Source organism: Cucumis melo, chromosome 10 (genome assembly GCF_025177605.1).
Source record: "Cucumis melo cultivar AY chromosome 10, USDA_Cmelo_AY_1.0, whole genome shotgun sequence".
Classification (NCBI taxonomy): domain Eukaryota; kingdom Viridiplantae; phylum Streptophyta; class Magnoliopsida; order Cucurbitales; family Cucurbitaceae; genus Cucumis; species Cucumis melo.
The window spans coordinates 27028723-27046761 of record NC_066866.1 but is presented as its reverse complement, the minus strand read 5'-3'; the positions used below and the strand labels follow the sequence as shown (position 1 = coordinate 27046761).

Below are 18039 nucleotides of genomic sequence, written 5' to 3'. Positions count from 1 at the left end.
TTAGGAATGTAATTAGGATTACTACAATCTAAGGGGCATCGGAATGAGTGAGGAATCAAGGGTGGAGCAGAAATGGGATAACATAACTTGACATGCGCACGAGGTTAATTTGTATGCAATCAAATTGGGCATTGAATCTATACCCTAATCAACACATAGCAACATGAATCAAATTCAACACATGTGCTGCCCTCTTTGAGATACCTTTAGTAGTCTAAGCAATTAAACACAAATATTTATGACTAACTTTGAACTTAGATAAAATGAGCATGCAATTTTACATTATTTTTACTTATTTATGTTTTCCTTATTTGTTGTTGGTCTTTCTCTATATAAAAAGGCCTTGTATTTGGTTCAACAATACATTATTTTTACTTCACAACTTAAAGTTTGTATTAGAGCAGAAATAACATTTTTTTAAGGAAACGAATCTCACTATTCTTAATGTTTAAAAATAGAGAGATAAAAGCTCAAAGTACAAGAGGGTTATACAATGAGCAATAGGTGCCGGTGGGGGGATCAGCAAGAGCGCCCGAGCATCTCAACTGGGTTGACACCCCTTTAGTGCCCTTATCATATCCATAATGCAGAAAGAAATAAATAATCCTTACTCTAGGCTCCTATTAGCCAATACAGAGCCAAAATAATGCAAAAATAAATTAATCCGCCCATACAAAACATAAAACAAAAATGATATCAGAGAAACAACTGAAAATCAGTCCTCGTTTATGCAAAAACTCGGTTGAAATAGAGGGCTATTCCAAAGATCATGTTGTTTGAATACTTCAAAGTGGAGAGGCAATAAAGGGGGGCTAGTTTAGCAAAATTTCCTGCAGAGAGTACTCTTGAAAAACTTTGGATAAGGAGCACCACAATGTTGCATTCAGACGAGCAGATGCAAATCGGTTTAACTTTGTACAAACTTTCTTTACTGTACAAGCAAAATTGACTGATAAACTTCCTTTACAGTCAGTTCTCCATGTTCCTAAACTAGCATGTAACCTTTTATCTGTTAGTAAGCTTTGTCGAGATTCTAATTGTCATGTTATCATTTTTTATTCTCATTGTATTTTCCAGCATCAAGATTTGGGACATCAAATTGGGCATGTTGGGATACTGGATGGTCTCTACTACTTTGATCAAGGTTTTTTTAGTAATAAAATAACTCAGGGTTCAATAGTATTAGTTCTCCTGGTCATGAACAAATCATGCTTTGGCATCGTAGATTTGGACATCACAACTTTCATTATTCAAGGATACCATCTACTATGTACTTGAGCGTAAATATCCATTTGCATCCGACAGTCTTGTGTCTCTTAGGGAGTGTGCAAAGATCCTAAGTCTTGTTCTTTTTTAGGGCTCTCATATGACACATAGTTAGAGATGGAGTGCTTTGTATAGGACATAGTACCTTTCCTCAGTGCAATAGGAAGATTAAGAGATGGATTGTACTTATTGGTATTTCTTGAATGGTCTGACTTGGTTTTGTTTTCAGTATGTTCAACAATAGCCTCATTCTCATCAATCAAGTCCTCTCTGTCTATAATGACCTACCAATACTGCCATGCTCACCCATATCTTCAGAAACAACTGTCTTGAAGCTGTCATTCTCACCTCTCTTATTGTTGGTGTGTGAGTCAGTTGAATTCATCTTGGACCTGTTATTCTCACTTATTCTGTTATTACTATGTAAGTTAATCGAATCAATCATACCTTGATCTCTTATTGATTCAGAATCTTGGACTGGAGTTGTTTGAACAGCATGAGACTCAACTTCCTTTCTGAGATTCCTCCTATAGTAAGTTTTCCAAGGAACTTGATTTGTGGGTAGGACTGTACTATGAGGACTAGGGTCACGTAAGGTAACCACAGTAGGACAAGTAGACTCTAAAAGAAGCATATAGTTAGATTTCTTGCTCATACTCTCCCCCTGAAGTAGGCAACAAGAAAGAAAGGACGATCCTCAATAACGGTGACATCCTGTTAGACCTCCCATCAGATTTCAATATAGTGGGAAAAACAAAGGGAAGTCGCATGTGTGAATTAATGTAGCAGGTTAGTTAGTAGTTAAGTCGGTGAGTGCTTGTATAAATAGAAGTTAGTTTGGGCGGGAAGGGAAGTTAAGCTTTGAGTGAAGTTTAGATTTTGCTCAATTCAATCATATTGTATTCAATACTATATTCATCAATAAAGTTAGAATTTCTATCCTATTGGATCGAGTTCTATCATTTTGGTATTAGAGCCTTCGATTCGAGGAGGAAGATCAGCAATGATGCAAAAAGTTGAGCAAGATGGAAGTGTTCGATCAGGAAAACGCCGGAATGAAGAAAGAGTTGAGCAAGATGCCGGTAATCGAAGCAAGCTTGAACAAAATTACGAAGAATTTAGAACTAATGCGACTGCAGACCGAAAAACAGCAGCAAGTACTTTTGATGTTCATGGAGTCAAACGCTAAAGAACGATCGGTGATGAGTGAACGATTAACTAAATCGGCATTGCGCGATTCATTGGCGACAAAAGGGGAAGAAAACGAAGCATCCTCCAGTCACGATATCGGAGCAAACCGAAACGAAAAGATAATTCCGGAGAACAAAACAAGCTTAAGAAGGTTGAAATGCCAGTTTCTAATGGTGAGGATCTAGATTCGTGGTTGTTCCGTGCCGAAAGGTACTTCCAAATTCATAAACTTACCAAATCTAAGAAAATGTTAGTGTCAACTATTAGCTTTGACGGATTAGCCTTGAACTGGTACCAATCACAAGAAGAAAGAGACAAGTTCTTAAACTGGGCGAATTTGAAAGAAAGATTATTAGTACGTTTTCGATCTATTACAGAAGGATCTATATGTGGTAGATTCCTTAGAATTAGACAAGAGACTACAGCAGAGGAGTATCACAATTTATGTGATAAACTAGTAGCTTCGTTGTCAGATTTGAAAGAAATAGTAGTGGAGGAGACTTTTATGAATGGATTACTTCCATGGATCAAAGCAGAAGTAGAGTTTTGTTGGCCAAAATGCCTAGCTGAAATGATGTAGATAGCTCAATTGGTTTATAACAGAGAAATAATCAATCAAAGAGGAGGCCAATTTGAACGGTTTTTCTAGCAGGAAATATCCACAGCAAACCACAATAAGCATGAAACCAAATGTGAACTATGCCACGAGTGAAAACAAAGGAAACACTACGTTTCCTATGAGAACAATCACTCTAAGAAGTTCCAATACTGGAGAAGCATGCAAAGAAGGACCAATGAAACGTTTGCTCGATGCTGAGTTCCAAGCAAGGAAGGAGAAGGGATTGTGCTTCAAGTGCAATGAAAAATATTCAGCCGACCATAAATGTAAGAGGAAAGAGCAGTGGGAATTGAGAATGTTTGTTGTGGTAAATGAAAATGAGGAATACGAAATAATTGAAGAAAATGAAGCTGAAAGAAAGGAGCTGACTATGTTTGAAATTAGGGGAGACAATGCAACATGTCTAGAGTTGTCTTTAAATTCCCTGGTAGGATTAAATGATCTAGGGACCATGAAGGTGAGGCAAGCTGCAAAATGAGGAAGTTGTGATATTGATAGATTGTGGGGCTACTCACAACTTTGTATCTGAAAAGTTAGTAAAGAAATTGCAATTACCTGCCAAAGAGACACCTCAATATGGGGTAATACTAGGCTCTGGAACTACTATTCAGGACAAAGGGAATTGTGAAGCCTTAGAAGTACAGATGAGTGAATGGACTGTGAAGGAGGATCTTTTGCCCCTAGAACTGGGAGGAGTTGACATCATTTTAGGGATGCAATGGTTGTATTTGCTAGGAGTGATTGTGGTTGATTAGAATAATTTATCGTTGACATTCTCTTGTCATGATAAGCAAATTTGCATCAAGGGAGACTCGAGCCTCACCAAGTCACGAGTGCATCTGAAAAACATGATTAAGTCATGGGGAGAACATGATGAAGGATATTTGATTGAATGCAGAGCAGTAGAAGTGGAGGGACTGATTAAAGCTGAATTCTGTGAAGTTTATGTTAATCTGACAATAACAGATCCAGTGATAACTGTGTTAGACAAATACATGGATGTATTTGAATGGCCAGAAAGGCTTCCTTCAAGAAGGGGCATAGAACACCACATTCATTTGAAGAAAGGTACCAATCCTATAAATGTAAGACCCTATCGGTATGCATATCATCAAAAGGAAGAAATGGAAAAGCTAGTGGGAGAAAAGATTTCATCAGGGCTTATTCGACCTAGCACTAGCCCTCTTTCCAGCCCTGTGCTTCTTGTCAAGAAGAAAGATGGTAGCTGGCGATTTTGTGTAGATTATAGGGCTATGAATAACTCCACCATCCCTGGTAAGTTTCCTATACTGGTGGTTAAAGAGTTATTTGATGAGTTGAGTGGAGCTTCCTTGTTTTCTAAGATCGATTTGAAAGCTGGATATCTATCACCAATCTGAATGTCTAATGAAGACATTGAAAAGACTGCTTTTAGAACTCATGAAGGTCACTGTGAGTTCCTAGTTATGCCCCTTGGGTTAACTAATGCCTCGGCCACATTTCAAGCTCTAATGAATGTCGTCTTTAAAGCACACTCGAGAAACTTTTTTTGGTTTTTTTATGACATTCTAATATACAGCAAGAGCATTGATGAGCACTTGCGTCATATGGAACAAGTCTCGACAATTCTTAGGAAACAGGAGTTGTATGAAAATAGAAAAAAATACAGCTTTTCCCTGTCAAGAGTAGAGTATTTGGGGCACGTTATTTCTGGAGATGGTGTTGAGGTTGACCCTGAAAAAATCAGATCTATTGTGGAATGGCGTAAGCCAACTAATGTCAGGGAAGTATATGGATTCTTTGGGTTAACCGGATATTATATAAGGTTTGTGCATCAGTATGGCTCTATAGCTTCCTCCCTAACTCAATTACTTAAGAAAGGAGGGTCTAAGTGGAACAAAGAAGCCGAAGAAGGATTTGAGAAGTTGAAGAAAGCAATGATGTCTCTTCCAGTTTTAGCATTGCCTAATTTTGATCAACCATTTGAAATTGAAATGGATGCATCAAGTTATGACATAGGGGTTGTATTAATTCAATCTAAACGCCCAATCGCCTATTATAGTCATACACTAGCTATGAGAGACAGGACAAGACCGGTTTATGAAAGAGAATTTATGGCAGTTGTACTTGCTGTCCAAAGATGGAGACCTTATTTATTGGAAGCGAAATTTATTGTCAAGACTGATCAAAGGTCTCTAAAATTCTTATCGGAGCAAAGGGTAATACAACCCCAGTATCAAAAATAGATAGCCAAGCATTTGAGGTATTCATTTGAGGTGATATATAAACCAGGGCTTCAAAATAAAGCTGCGGATGCCCTTTCGAGAATGCCACCAGCTGTGCAATTGTGTAGTATATCAGCACCGATCATCTTTGATTTGAAAATTATAAAAGAGGAAGTGGAAAAAGATGTGAAGCTCCATAAGGTGATAGCTAAAATGAATGGGCTGAAGGAACATGTGGATGGTCAATTTTCTATCTAGAATGACATGACGAGGTACAAGAATCGGTTAGTAATTTCTAAGACCTCAACTTTAATCCCAATTATTTTTCACACTTATCATGACTTAGTCTTTGAGGGTCATTCAGGATTTTTAAGAACGTATAAGAGATTGGCTAGTGAACTCTACTGGAAAGGGATGAAAACTAATGTTAAAAAGCATTGCGAAGAATGTTTAACATGTCAACAAAACAAAACATTAGCTCTTTCCTCTGCTGGTTTGTTATTGCCATTAGAAGTTCCTCAGCAAATATGGAGTGATATATCGATGGACTTTGTGGATGGTTTGCGAAAAGCTAATGGTTATGAGTTAATATTTGTGGTGGTGGATCATTTAAGCAAATATGGGCACTTCATACCACTTAAACATCCTTTTACAGCCAAGACGGTAGCAGAATTGTTTGTAAAAGAAATTGTGAGACACCATGGTTTCCCTACATCTATTGTCTCGAATAGAGATAAGATCTTCTTCAGTCATTTTTGGAAGGAAATGTTCAGAATGGCTGGTATTAAGTTGAATAGGAGTACAACTTATCACCCTTAGTCAGATGGCCAAACGGAGGTGGTAAATAGAGGGGTGGAGACCTATCTTATATGCTTTTGCAATGAGAGGCCAAAGGAGTAGGTGAAGTAGTTACTATGGGCTGAATACTAGTACAATGCCACCTTTCAAAGAGCCCTAGGTGTAACTCCCTTTCAAGCTATATGCGGTCGCAAACCACCTTCCTTGTTGTACTATGGTGATGGTGAAACAGGGAACTCAACGTTGGATGAACAGCTAAGGGAAAGAGACATTACCTTAAGAGCTTTACGAGAACATCTACGTTTAGCTCAAGATCAGATGAAGAAATATGCTGACCGTAAAAGAAGGGATGTGGAGTATCAAGTCGGGGATTTGGTATTCTTGAAAATTAGGCCTTACAGACTGTTATCCTTGAGGAGAAAAAGAAATAAGAAGCTTTCTCCTAAATTTTTCGGGCCCTATAAGATTTTAGAAAGAATTGGTTCTGTTGCTTACAAATTAGAACTACCAGATAACACTTCTATTCATCTTGTTTTTCATGTCTCTCAATTGAAGAAATTAGTGGGGGAGCATACTAATGTACAACGTACTATTCAGTACTTAAATTAAATTTATGAATGGAAAGCAAAGCCTAAAGAAATCGTTGGTTATCAGAAGAAACTGGAAGTTAAGAGGTGCTTCTATGTTGGGAAGGCTTGCCGTGACAAGAAGCAACGTGGGAGATCTATGAAGATATGCAACGCCTCTACCTGGATCTTCACCTTGAGAACAAAGTAAATTTGGAGAATGGGAGTGTAACAACCCAACTCTTTATACTAAGCTGAAATCATTACTACTTATAGGAAAATAAAAACTCTATAAAAAAAATGGAAAATAAAACTATCTTTACTGAAAACCTCAAGTATGCATTTAAAAATCATAAATAAATAAATAATGTAGAAATAAATTTAAATTAAACTCCTAATTTGGGTCATATCTACTTTTAAAGAAAAATAGTCAAAGAAAAAAAATATTGAAATCATAACTGTAAGTTTGCGGAAGCAAAAAGTTTTCCTATGGCACGTCATGATCACTTCTTGTCATTCGTCGGTTTTCCTCTACCCTTACCTCTACCTCTGCTTGAAAGATTAAATATAGAAAAAGTGAGTATAAACATATACTCAGTAAGGGATTTACTACTAGTCCCGCTAGGTGTCTGTTAACTTCCCATTAGAGTCCTATAAATAAGTACCCCTAAATTGACGCGTTCCTGAATACACATAATCTAATGATCCCGTAGGAACATCTCTGGTCTTCAGTGAACCCAAAGGAACGCCCAGGACAAAACTGGTCATTGGTGAACTCGAAAAAACACCTAGGACAAACTGGTCTTTAGTGAACCCAATGGAACACTTTTGACAATCGGGTTGTAAGTGATCCCGTCGGACCACTCATATATATAATATCTTATCAGGTTGGTGATCTCGTCGAACCACACAGTCATACAAAGGAGGTGATCCCTAGGGACACCCATGTGGTTACGACTCTAATAGACAAAATTAACAGAACACTCTATCCATAGCATATAGCACATCATAACATCATAGACATGACATGAGTACTAATCATAACGTTCTAATTATTCATGAGATTAATATTTCATGCATTATCATTAACATCGTTAGTAATCATCAACATAACTTAGTCATAACTATCAATCATCATCATACGTCATTGACATTATGCATTTAGCTACGTTAATGCATAATAGGAAAATCACATGCAAACTCTTAACTTCATTACAAGGATCTAGTAGGAGAATCTCTTACCTAAAGATTAGCTTAATCCAAAAAATAATCCTAACAACGATTGTCAAGCTTTCTCAAAGAAACAAGTCCTAAACAGTAACGGAAAAATAACTAAGATAATAAATTTAATGGTTGCTTAAAACCCAAAATCAATTTAATTCAACTTACCAAAAGTTGAAGTTGAATTCAATTTATCCTTGATTTAGGAAAATTCCACAGCACAAACTTCCAACTTGATCTAACCAATCCTTCATGAAAAATAATCCAATATAATCCAAAATTAAATTATTTAGGGTATAAAATTACTATCTCATGGGCATTATCCAAAACTCATTAAAATTTACCCAAAACTTACCAAAAATAGGAAAAGTGGCTCAACTTAGCTCACTAGGGAGAAGGTGGCTCACGCGGCTCTGCTAAAGGAGGAACAGGCTCTACGACTCACTCTCGGCACGAGTAGAAGGGTCGGCTCGTGTGCAACTTACAAATGGAGTAGCAGCTCGCGCGACTTGCAAGGGATGAAGGGAATGGCTTGGCTTGCGGCTAAGGGGAGATGACGGCTTGTTATCACACACCCAACTCAGACAAAAAATAGAGGGCTCGCGTGCGGCTTGGATGGCTTACAAAAATGCGACGATTGGACGATAGATGGGGGTTCGTAGACGACGTTGCTGCACACTTTGCGGAGGGACGACGATCCGAAGGACGTGGCATTGACAGAGGGATTGAATGTTGTGCGGCAGAGATGGGTTGACGCGACAGACTTTGCGAACGGAGGGATTGGCTCACATTGGTTTCGACGAACACAAACGAAGACGTCTGACGATGCTTGAAGATGAACTTGAAGGAGACGATGGAGACGGTGATCTTACGCATGACGAAAACAAATAGAGATAAGTGACATGTGGCGGACGGCGGCAAAGCAAGGGCTGCGACTAGGGTTAGAAGTTTGTTAGGAAAAAGAAGCGATCATGTAGACAAATATAAACGATTGTGTACCAAAAAAATCTTACAAAAAATCGTTTAGCCAATCTAAACGATCATGTACATCGTGTAGAGAATTTAAAAAATAAAACGTTTAGATTTGGCTATCTAAATCTAAATGATCGTGTACCGAATAATAGTCAAATATGAGCGATCGTGTACCAAATATATTACGTGCATTGTTGGTGGGACATTTTTAGTATTTTCTATTGTGGACCTGTGGGCTTTTTCCGTTTTTAGAATTGTTTTATACAGTGTAAATACTTTGCCGCTTTGTTATATTTTTGAAAAGACTCTTCTTCTTTAACATTCTCACAATTTAATTAATTATATATACACATATATATAATTAATCATAATTCCCTTAACTTCACCAAATATAAAATTAACCAATCACATTCCACATAAAACAAATCTTTCATAACACCAAAAATCCCATATCTCTAAATCGAATAAATATTTTCCCAAAATATTTAATTAATCCTACATCCCACAAAATCAACAATTTCAATCACCCAAATTAATTTCAACATGGTTAAAATTAAACTTAAGATAATTAAAATTAAAAATTACCTTATTTTGGGGCTTACAGGAGTAATGTTAGACCTCCCATCAGATTTCAATATAGCAGGAAAAATAAAGGGAAGTCAGACGTGTGAAATAATGTAGCAGGTTAATTAGTAGTTAAGTTAGTAAGTGCTTGTATAAAGAGAAGTTAGTTTGGGCAGGAAGGGCAGTTAAGCTTTAAGTGAAGTTTAGATTTGGCTTGTGTCTTCTTGAGAGATAGAAGAACAAGAGTGCCCTAGATATTGAATTAAGTTTTGCTAAATTCAATCATATTGTATTCAATAATATATTTATCAATAAAGTTGGAATTTCTATCCTATTGGATGGAGTTCTATCACATTTATGGTAGCAAAGTACTTACATGAAGGTGGGTGGAAGCATTTATAGCCTTATTGTTGCGGAGGATACCCAACAAACATGCAAGTCTGAGCTCGAGGCGTGAATTAAGTTTGGTTAAGGCCATGGCTATAAACATAGATTGTGCTTCCAAGCACCTAAAGGGGAACATTAGGGACGGGTGGAGGGATAGGATTCTTTGAGACAATCTAACAGTGTATGGAGGTCAAGGACACGGGAAGGCATGCGGTTGATGAGATGAGCTGCAGTGAAAACGACATCACCCCAAAGGTAGGAAAGAAGAGATATGGACAACATAAGAGAACGTACAACTTCCAAAAGGTAGTTCTTTTGCTCGACAACCCCATTTTGTTTGAAGGGGTGTAAGCACAAGAATTTTGGTGAACAATTTCTCTAGAGAATAAGAACTCGTTAAGAGCGTGGTTTTGAAACTTAGGACCATTATTACTTCGCAGGATTGCAATCTTTATATTGAATTGTGTTTCTATGGTGTGATAGAAGTCCTAGAATGTGTAGGTGATTTGATATTTGTTGAAGATCAGGAAAATCGAAGTAAGACGAGTATGGTCATCAATGAAGGTCATAAACCATCGTGTCTCAGACGAGGTAGTGACCTTGGATGGTTCCCAAACATCACTATGGACAAAAAAGTAAAAGGTTTGGTTGGCTTATAGGGTTGCGAAGGAGAACTGATTCAGTGTTGTTTAGCAAGTATGCACACTTCACAAGATAAAAGAAGAAACATTAAATTTAGAAAAAATGTGAGGAAATAAGTATTTCATATATTTAAAGTTGGGGTGGCCTAAATGGAAATGTCACAAAGTCTTTTTCCAAACTAGTAAAGTAGGAAGATAAAAGACTTTTCCTAGAGAGGCTACTAGAGGAGGCATCATCATCAAGCAGGTAAAGTCTCCTACTGTGCCAGGCAATGCCAACCTCGAGTGCTGTAAACCATCATTAGGACATATCCAGACAATTTCCTTACATAGATCAATTTCTTGCCAGATAAGAAAGAGTTTGTTAAAATAAGACGTCACATCCATCTTCCCTTGTTTGTATTCGTGGACCTAGTTCTGCAAAGTATAAATTCGAGAGACATTTTAACGCTTGGAGTACAATGTTTGAGCCATGTCCCTAAGATTTTTAGCAGTTGCAACATACAGCAATGGTATGCCAATCTAGAGTTCCATACTATTGATAAGGGTGGACCGAATAAGAGAGTCTTCCCCTTTTCAGTATCATTCCTGTGGGTCTCTTGGCGAGGGACGAGGTATCTCTAATAGATTGTGATTCAAGAATCATTCTAATAGATTGTGACCATGAAAAATAGTTTTGACCATTCAGTTTCCCCCTGAAAAATACCTTGGAGATTGTGCCACTATATTAGACACACAAGAAGAAGGCAAAGCAGGGAACGGGGTTACCAGATTCTCAAAATACATCGGTGGGGTCAAGTGGGTGGTGGAAAGGTCCCCTAGTGTAGCTTCAAGTGCTGAAATTTGTTGTCGAAGCATGTCCAATTGATGCTGAGCAACATCGGGAGACAAACCTTGTACTTGTGGTCGTGACTGCACGGAGGATTCACCCACTTCAAAAGTTAACTGGCTTGAGCGTTTCCAACCTCGAGATAGACACTAAGATTTGCGGCTAAACTAGAAGTTGGCGGCTGGACAAGACCTGATAATGGCGTGTGTGATAGTGCGTGAATTGACTAGGCAAGACTAGATGCAGGTCCACACAATGAGTGCACCTGTATGAATGGCACTATGTGAGGGTTTGGCTGGACCGGAGCTGATGGCAAGTTTGATGGAAGAATCGGAGCTGGCGACACGTACTTGGCCTAGTGTGGTTGATGGAATGGAATTGTCGTTTAGGAGTACGGCTGGGTAAGGTTGGTTGGTGAGTTATGTAGCCGCCAAAACCATTCATCCATTGTGTCGCTAATCCGGGCTTCAATGGCGGCAGCAATGGTGGCATTGATGTTGCCAGTTGTCTCGTCTGCTAGGGTTCCACCATGTGTAAGATCTTCTAGGGTTTATTCAATATCATGCTTGATATCATATTGAAAGTAGAGACGAATAACAAACACAATTTTACGTGGAAATCCTAGTATAGGGAGAAAAACCATGGTGTCGATAATTTTTTTATTTTATAATACTCATAAAGGTACAAAAGGGAAGTATTTATAGATAAATGAGCCTAATTAACATAATAAGAAAGGGCAAAGTAAATTACGTAACTACTCATGAGCTTTCAATATCATCGAAGCCCATTATTTCTAACAAAAAGTCTTGCTTATCTTTTTTCCTTTCTTTCTTCTTTTTCTTTCCTTCTCTAAAATAGGCACGAAGCAATAACTGTGACCATGTATAATTTTGGATCTCCTAGAGTTGGCAACCGGCAATTTGCAGAAATTTACAACAAGGTATGAAATTCTCTTGTTTCATTTGCAAAACAGAACATTCTTTTCGTCTTAATTTGTTCAAGATTTTTGCAAATTGCAAGTATTTAAAACCTTTTGTTTTCTCTTAAAAACATTACTGATCTTAATTCAATCTTATTTACATTTGCAAGTTTGCAACTTCACCAATCATCGCTAAATACTGCAGAAAGTAAAAGACAGCTGGAGAGTTGTAAACCACAGAGACATTATACCTACAGTTCCTCGTTTGATGGGTTATTGCCACGTGGCTCAGCCTGTGTATCTTGCGGCAGGAGATCTGAAAGATGCATTAGTGAGTATTATCTTTTTCAATTTTCTATTTGGAATTTAACCTTAAGCTAATAAGGGATGCATGTGCTAAAATTTTCGATCTGACATTTTTCAGTTAAAGAAGGAAAAAAAAAGGAGGAAAAATTGATGGTCGTAAAAAATTCATCTTTACACTTTCAATTGTGAAAATTAAACCCTGAAACTTTTTAAGTGTAAAAAATATACTCCTAACCTTTCAAGTGTATGAGCGAAACCCTCAAAGCCCTGCGCCTCTAGCTCTTTCCATCAGTTTTTTAAATAGTAATAATTAGGGGGATTTTCTTTATTAACTAAACAGTCAAATTTACAAAGTCTAAATGTAAAGTTTTTTGTGTTTAGAGGGTTTTTTGTTTTTCATATTTTCACCTCAACTATATTTTATCTTCTTAATTTAGTACTTTTTATTACTGTATCTTATGGACCTGTGGTGTTAGTGAACGTGAGAACTATTTGATCATCCATGTATTTATCTACGTGGTAATGCTTCGGTGTTTCTACAGAGGGGAAGCTTAATTTGATTATGCTTATCCGTAGAATTCTCTTTTAAGCCTATGGTGTTGCTGTGTACCAACTATTTGGTTCATCATTAGTTGTATTTGGATGCCTTTTGGTTCCTCACGACCACCTTTAAAAAAAAAATACTGTATCTTGTGGCTAAAAAAACGTGCTCTTTTGTGTCTCGTGCTTAAGCCCCAAAAAACTGTTGTGTTTTATTGCGCCTTCAGCTATAAAATATTGCTCTCTTCCACTTTCTCTCTCGTTCAATCCAATACGCCCACCATTTTCTCTCTCGCTAAGAAGATTCGTCAAATTTTGAATGTTAGAGGCGATTTTTGTCAGCAGTCTAGCTAGCAAGTATTTATGTTTCTGTGTTTGGGTTTGGTTCAATTTCTGGATTTAGTAACGGAAAATTGAAAAAATCGAGTGTGGTTCTAGAAGGGATGTTTTCAAGCATGAATTCGTCAATATGGGTAATTGAAGAATGCTTTTTGCACATCCTCCCATCTCCAGAAGGCATTAAAAGTGAATGCTTTTTTTCATTAATGGTTTTGCAAATTAAATTGTTATGGAAGGGAACGGAAGTGAATGAGAAGCGAAAGACAGCAGAGAGAAAATGTGTGATTAGAGGGAAGGGAATGACTAAGGGGGAGGTGGTGGAAGGTAGTGAAAAAAACGAAATTTGAGAGATCGAGAAAAATGGATTTGATTTTTACAATCTATAATAATTAATTATTAGGTTTAATGTTTTACATATCATAGTTTGCGAACTTAATTTGTACACTTGAAAGGTTGGGGATAAACTTTACGTTCTTAAAAATTTGAGGGTTAAATTTTTATTGAGTTCAAGAAGGCATTTGTAGCAACTAGGAATTATAATCTTCAATATTTAGGAGCAAGAAACATTCTACTTCCCCCCCCCCCCCCCCCCCCCCCCACCCCTCAAACATCATTCTATATTTTTTTCTTGATTCTACTTTTTTCCATTTATGAAATGTTGGTGTGAAGTTATACTCAAATGTCGTTTTCTAACCAAATGTTGAATTGACATTCATTTACTTCGGTAATTAACAATCAAAGTGGATTTCAGTTGTAATGCAAGCTAAGAATCGACAAAATAACAGTAGGAAGAGACTGTTTTGAGTTCAACTGAAAATTGATAAAAACAATTTCCACGTTCAATTCAGGAAAATGTGGAGCTTCAAGCAGATGGTTACGAAGGCGATGTCATTGGGGAGTCCACACCAGATGTTTTAGTCAATGAATTTGTAAGTGTATTCCATCTTCATCGTAAAATTGAAAGGAATTGACATTCTAACGTTCTTACTATCGATTCTTTTTGGATATTAATTTAACCATTTGCAGATGAAGGGAGAAAGGGAACTTGTTGAAAAGCTTTTGCAGACAGAAATTAATATATTCCGTTCAATTAGAGATGGAAGTGCGCTAATGCAACACATGGAAGATTTCTACTATATTACACTGCTAGAGGTAAATCTCTACCTCTCTCTTGCATTTGACCTTGGTAAGAGCTAAAGAAAACGAGCCCCTTTTCATTTTTTAAAAATTCATAACTATGGTGAACCAACAGAAAGATCAAAATAAAATTAGAATTAAGAGTTTGAGGCTTGTTGAGAAAATGAAATTGATAGAAAAAATAATGTTTTTTAGAAGCTTATTCTTTGTTAAACTTCTTATTGACGTAAAAAATGTTGCTGATGCAAAAGTATGGTGCTCAAAACGTTGTATAAGAAAGTGATACAAAATTGATATTGGAGATCACTCTTATATAAGTGCGTGCGAACCTAACTTGATTGTAGTAACTTACAAGTTAAAAACTAACATTAAAAACAACTTACATAACTGAAAATGCTAGACCTAACTTTTAAGATAAAAATTTAAAATGTTACACTGAAGAGAAAAACTCAAAACTTAACCAGGCTGAATTAGAAGATGTAGATATTTAGAGACGAACACGAAATAAATATGAAAGACTATGAACTAAAATAAAGTTGATAGATAAGAAAGCCTTCAGAGTTCAGAAAGTACTTTTTTTTTTCTTTTTGTTGACCCCTGAGCTATGTTTGTGTTCAGAATGTGAGGTCGAACTACCAAAATGTTGGCAACTTACAATCAGACCAAGAGGCTTGAGTTGTGAATTTGGATATGATGAGTCACTTCAAACTATGCACTTACGTTTCTACAGTACAGTGATCGTTTGTGGCGTTATTCCATTCCAATTCAGCCGTCTTTAGTGTAGTATCGTGGCCTATTCCTCATGATAGCTTGTACAACTATTATATAAATAAAATAAAATAAAATAAAAAAAAAGCTCAAATAGTATTGGATTTTGGTAAAGAGGTTCAGTCTAAAATTTATTATTCGATATATAATTTTATTTTTATTTTGATGGAGGTGATCATGATGCAAGCATGAAAAAAAAACCTTTTTGAGAAGATAAAATTGCTTGTATGAGCCCATTTCATTAAATATAATGATAATTCATTTTCACCAACAATTTACCTTCGTTTTATTCTTGTTGAATCATGATTAGAGCTTATAGATTACAAATTATGATACATTTAATTATGAAAGCACTGCCTCCTATTGTCAAACGTCAAGTTGGAAGACTTGAAAAACAAAGAATTTCATTTGTAGGTAAGTAAGTTCATCAAGATATTCTAATTGTAATTCTAAAGGTCACAATTGTAACTGAGTTTAAGAGTTCATCGAGATGTTTTAGTCATAATTGAATTTTATCATTATGTACTTTATCTTTCTTGGATAGACAACGATATAATTTTATTGTTTTCTATCTTAAATAGGTAATGTAAAGTTTTATTTATGTTTCTCTTTTTTTTTTCTTTTTCTTTCTTCTATTTCAACTTTTTCATTTTCATGAACCGCAAGCATATAATGAAAAGTAAAAAAAATTTAAAACTTGTATAGTAGTTCAGGATAAGATAGTAGTTCAGGATAAGAAAGTGATAAAGGACTATTAGTTTTCATCTCCAATAAACAATTATAAATCATTGTCTCTATCTCCGATAAATAGAGATTGTGATTAATCTCTGTATGTCTTAGATAGATAGAAATAGAGGACTATCAACATCTATCTTAGATAGAGATAGACCACTATTTATCCCAAATAGATAATGTGATAGATATATATAATTTGAAAAAGATTTAAACCTCAGTCAACAATTGTGTTTTGGGTGTTCCTAAATTTATGGTTCCAATTATTCCTTTATCATCTTCATCTTCTTTATCTATCTGCAACCATATAATGGAAAGTAAGAATTGTAAAAAACTTGATATACAATTATGATAGTTTGGGATAAGAATGTGATAGATCATTATCATTGTCTATCTTAGATAGATAGAAATAGGCTACTATCTCTTTCTATCCCAAATAGATAGAAATAAGTCTATAATTTAGATAATAATCTGTTTTTTTTTTTTAATTTAAAGAAAGGGCATTCTTATAATTATACATAATTGGCATGGACTTGCTCTTGTGCTTTATTTTAAAACATTTTATACAATATAAATATTTTACTAAATTGTTATATTTGAAAAATGTCCATTTTTTAGTTATATAGAGTGCTATCCATTTTTTTTCTTTTTTACTTCGTATTATTTTTTTAATATTTGCATTCCTTCTCTTTTCTCATACCAAAATATGTCAATATCCATTTTGTTTTAAGAATTTACATAATAATACAATCAAACTCAAGCAATCAATACATACAACTCTATAAGAAGTTATATTTGATAAACTAAAAAAATAAATAAAAAGACTTTGCACCTTAAATCAATGGCAACAATGGATGACCAACGGTGGGACGGCGACTATAAGGCTGAAGACGACAGCCGCAAAAGTGAATGGGAGTGATCTTTTTTAGTTGGAAATGAATGAGGTAGAGGTTTACTAAAATAGCAGAAGCGATAGTAGGGTTTTACGAGGAAAGAAGAGAAAGAATGTTCAAGAAGAAAAATATTTAAAAGAGTATACATTAATAACTCGGAAATAAAAAAGATAAATATGGAATTTTTTAAAAATTAATCATATTTCATACGGACCGTAAATATTTATCACTTTTGTTATATTTATGTAAATTTACCATAAAAAATTAGGTCAATTTTATAAATATAACAAAATACAAAAATATTTACGATTCGTATAACAAAAATCAAAAGTCCATGAAGCCGGTACATTATTTTTATAAATTTCATATTTGTCCTTGAATAATGTAGACAATTCTTCACTTCTCTTTATTTTTCTTATTTGCGATTTATTCATTCTCTTTTAGATTTCTTCATCTCCTTTTCCAGATTTTCTTTCTTCTATTTTTAAACGATTCATTCTTCTATTTAAATCTCCTATTTATTCACTAAATCATTTTGTTTTTAAGTTTAATCTCATTTTTCACTTGAAATGTACATACATTTCCAATGTTTTGTTTTTTTATAGAATATTATCAATTTTCTTGTTTAAAACAATTCAAAATGTCAAATTCTCTTTATTGATAAAAATAAAAATTTAACTAGTAAAAGATACATTTAAAAATTCATCCATAAAATTCAAAAATCCATACAAAAAAATCAAAGATCAATTAATAAGTATTCTAACAAAGTCTCCGATTACATCATATATTTTTTAAGAGATAACAACATATTATTTTAAAGAAAAGTTTACAAATTACAAGTCAAGGCACAACGTATATATATACTTTTTAAGAAAAGTTCACCTCATATAAATGAAATTAGGGGAAAAAAATAAAGAAAAGGAATAATGTCAAAATAGGTTTTTTTAACTCTTTTACATATTATTAAATAAGTAAATAAATAAATATTTATATGGAAAACTATTGTAAATGTAACAAAACACCAAACTATTTACGGCCTGTGTAACAAAGCACATAAAGTTAGCCATTTTTTAAATATTCCAAATTTGTCCTTCCATCTTTCTTTCTTCCTCGCGATTCATCTTCCTCCTCTATTTCGTCTTCTTCG

The 18039-nt window shown here is 35.2% G+C and overlaps 1 protein-coding gene across 8 annotated transcripts in view; it reads left to right on the top strand.

The window, feature by feature from the left end:
* Positions 1-15440, top strand: part of LOC103499378 (uncharacterized) — a 57010-nt gene extending 41570 nt beyond the window's left edge. For 6 of the 8 annotated variants that reach the window (XM_051091369.1, XM_008462375.3, XM_051091372.1 and 3 more), the window contains 5 exons: positions 12117-12198; positions 12383-12508; positions 14211-14291; positions 14389-14514; positions 15118-15440. In XM_051091369.1, the coding sequence (XP_050947326.1) occupies positions 12117-12198; positions 12383-12508; positions 14211-14291; positions 14389-14514; positions 15118-15174 (472 nt within the window). In that variant the 3' untranslated portion in view covers positions 15175-15440. Of the gene's footprint in view, positions 1-12116; positions 12199-12347; positions 12510-12601; positions 12936-14210; positions 14292-14388; positions 14515-15117 lie in introns of those variants that run through there. The other 2 variants (XM_051091370.1, XM_051091371.1) reach the window with 2 other exon arrangements.
* The last annotated feature ends 2599 nt before the right edge of the window (positions 15441-18039 follow it).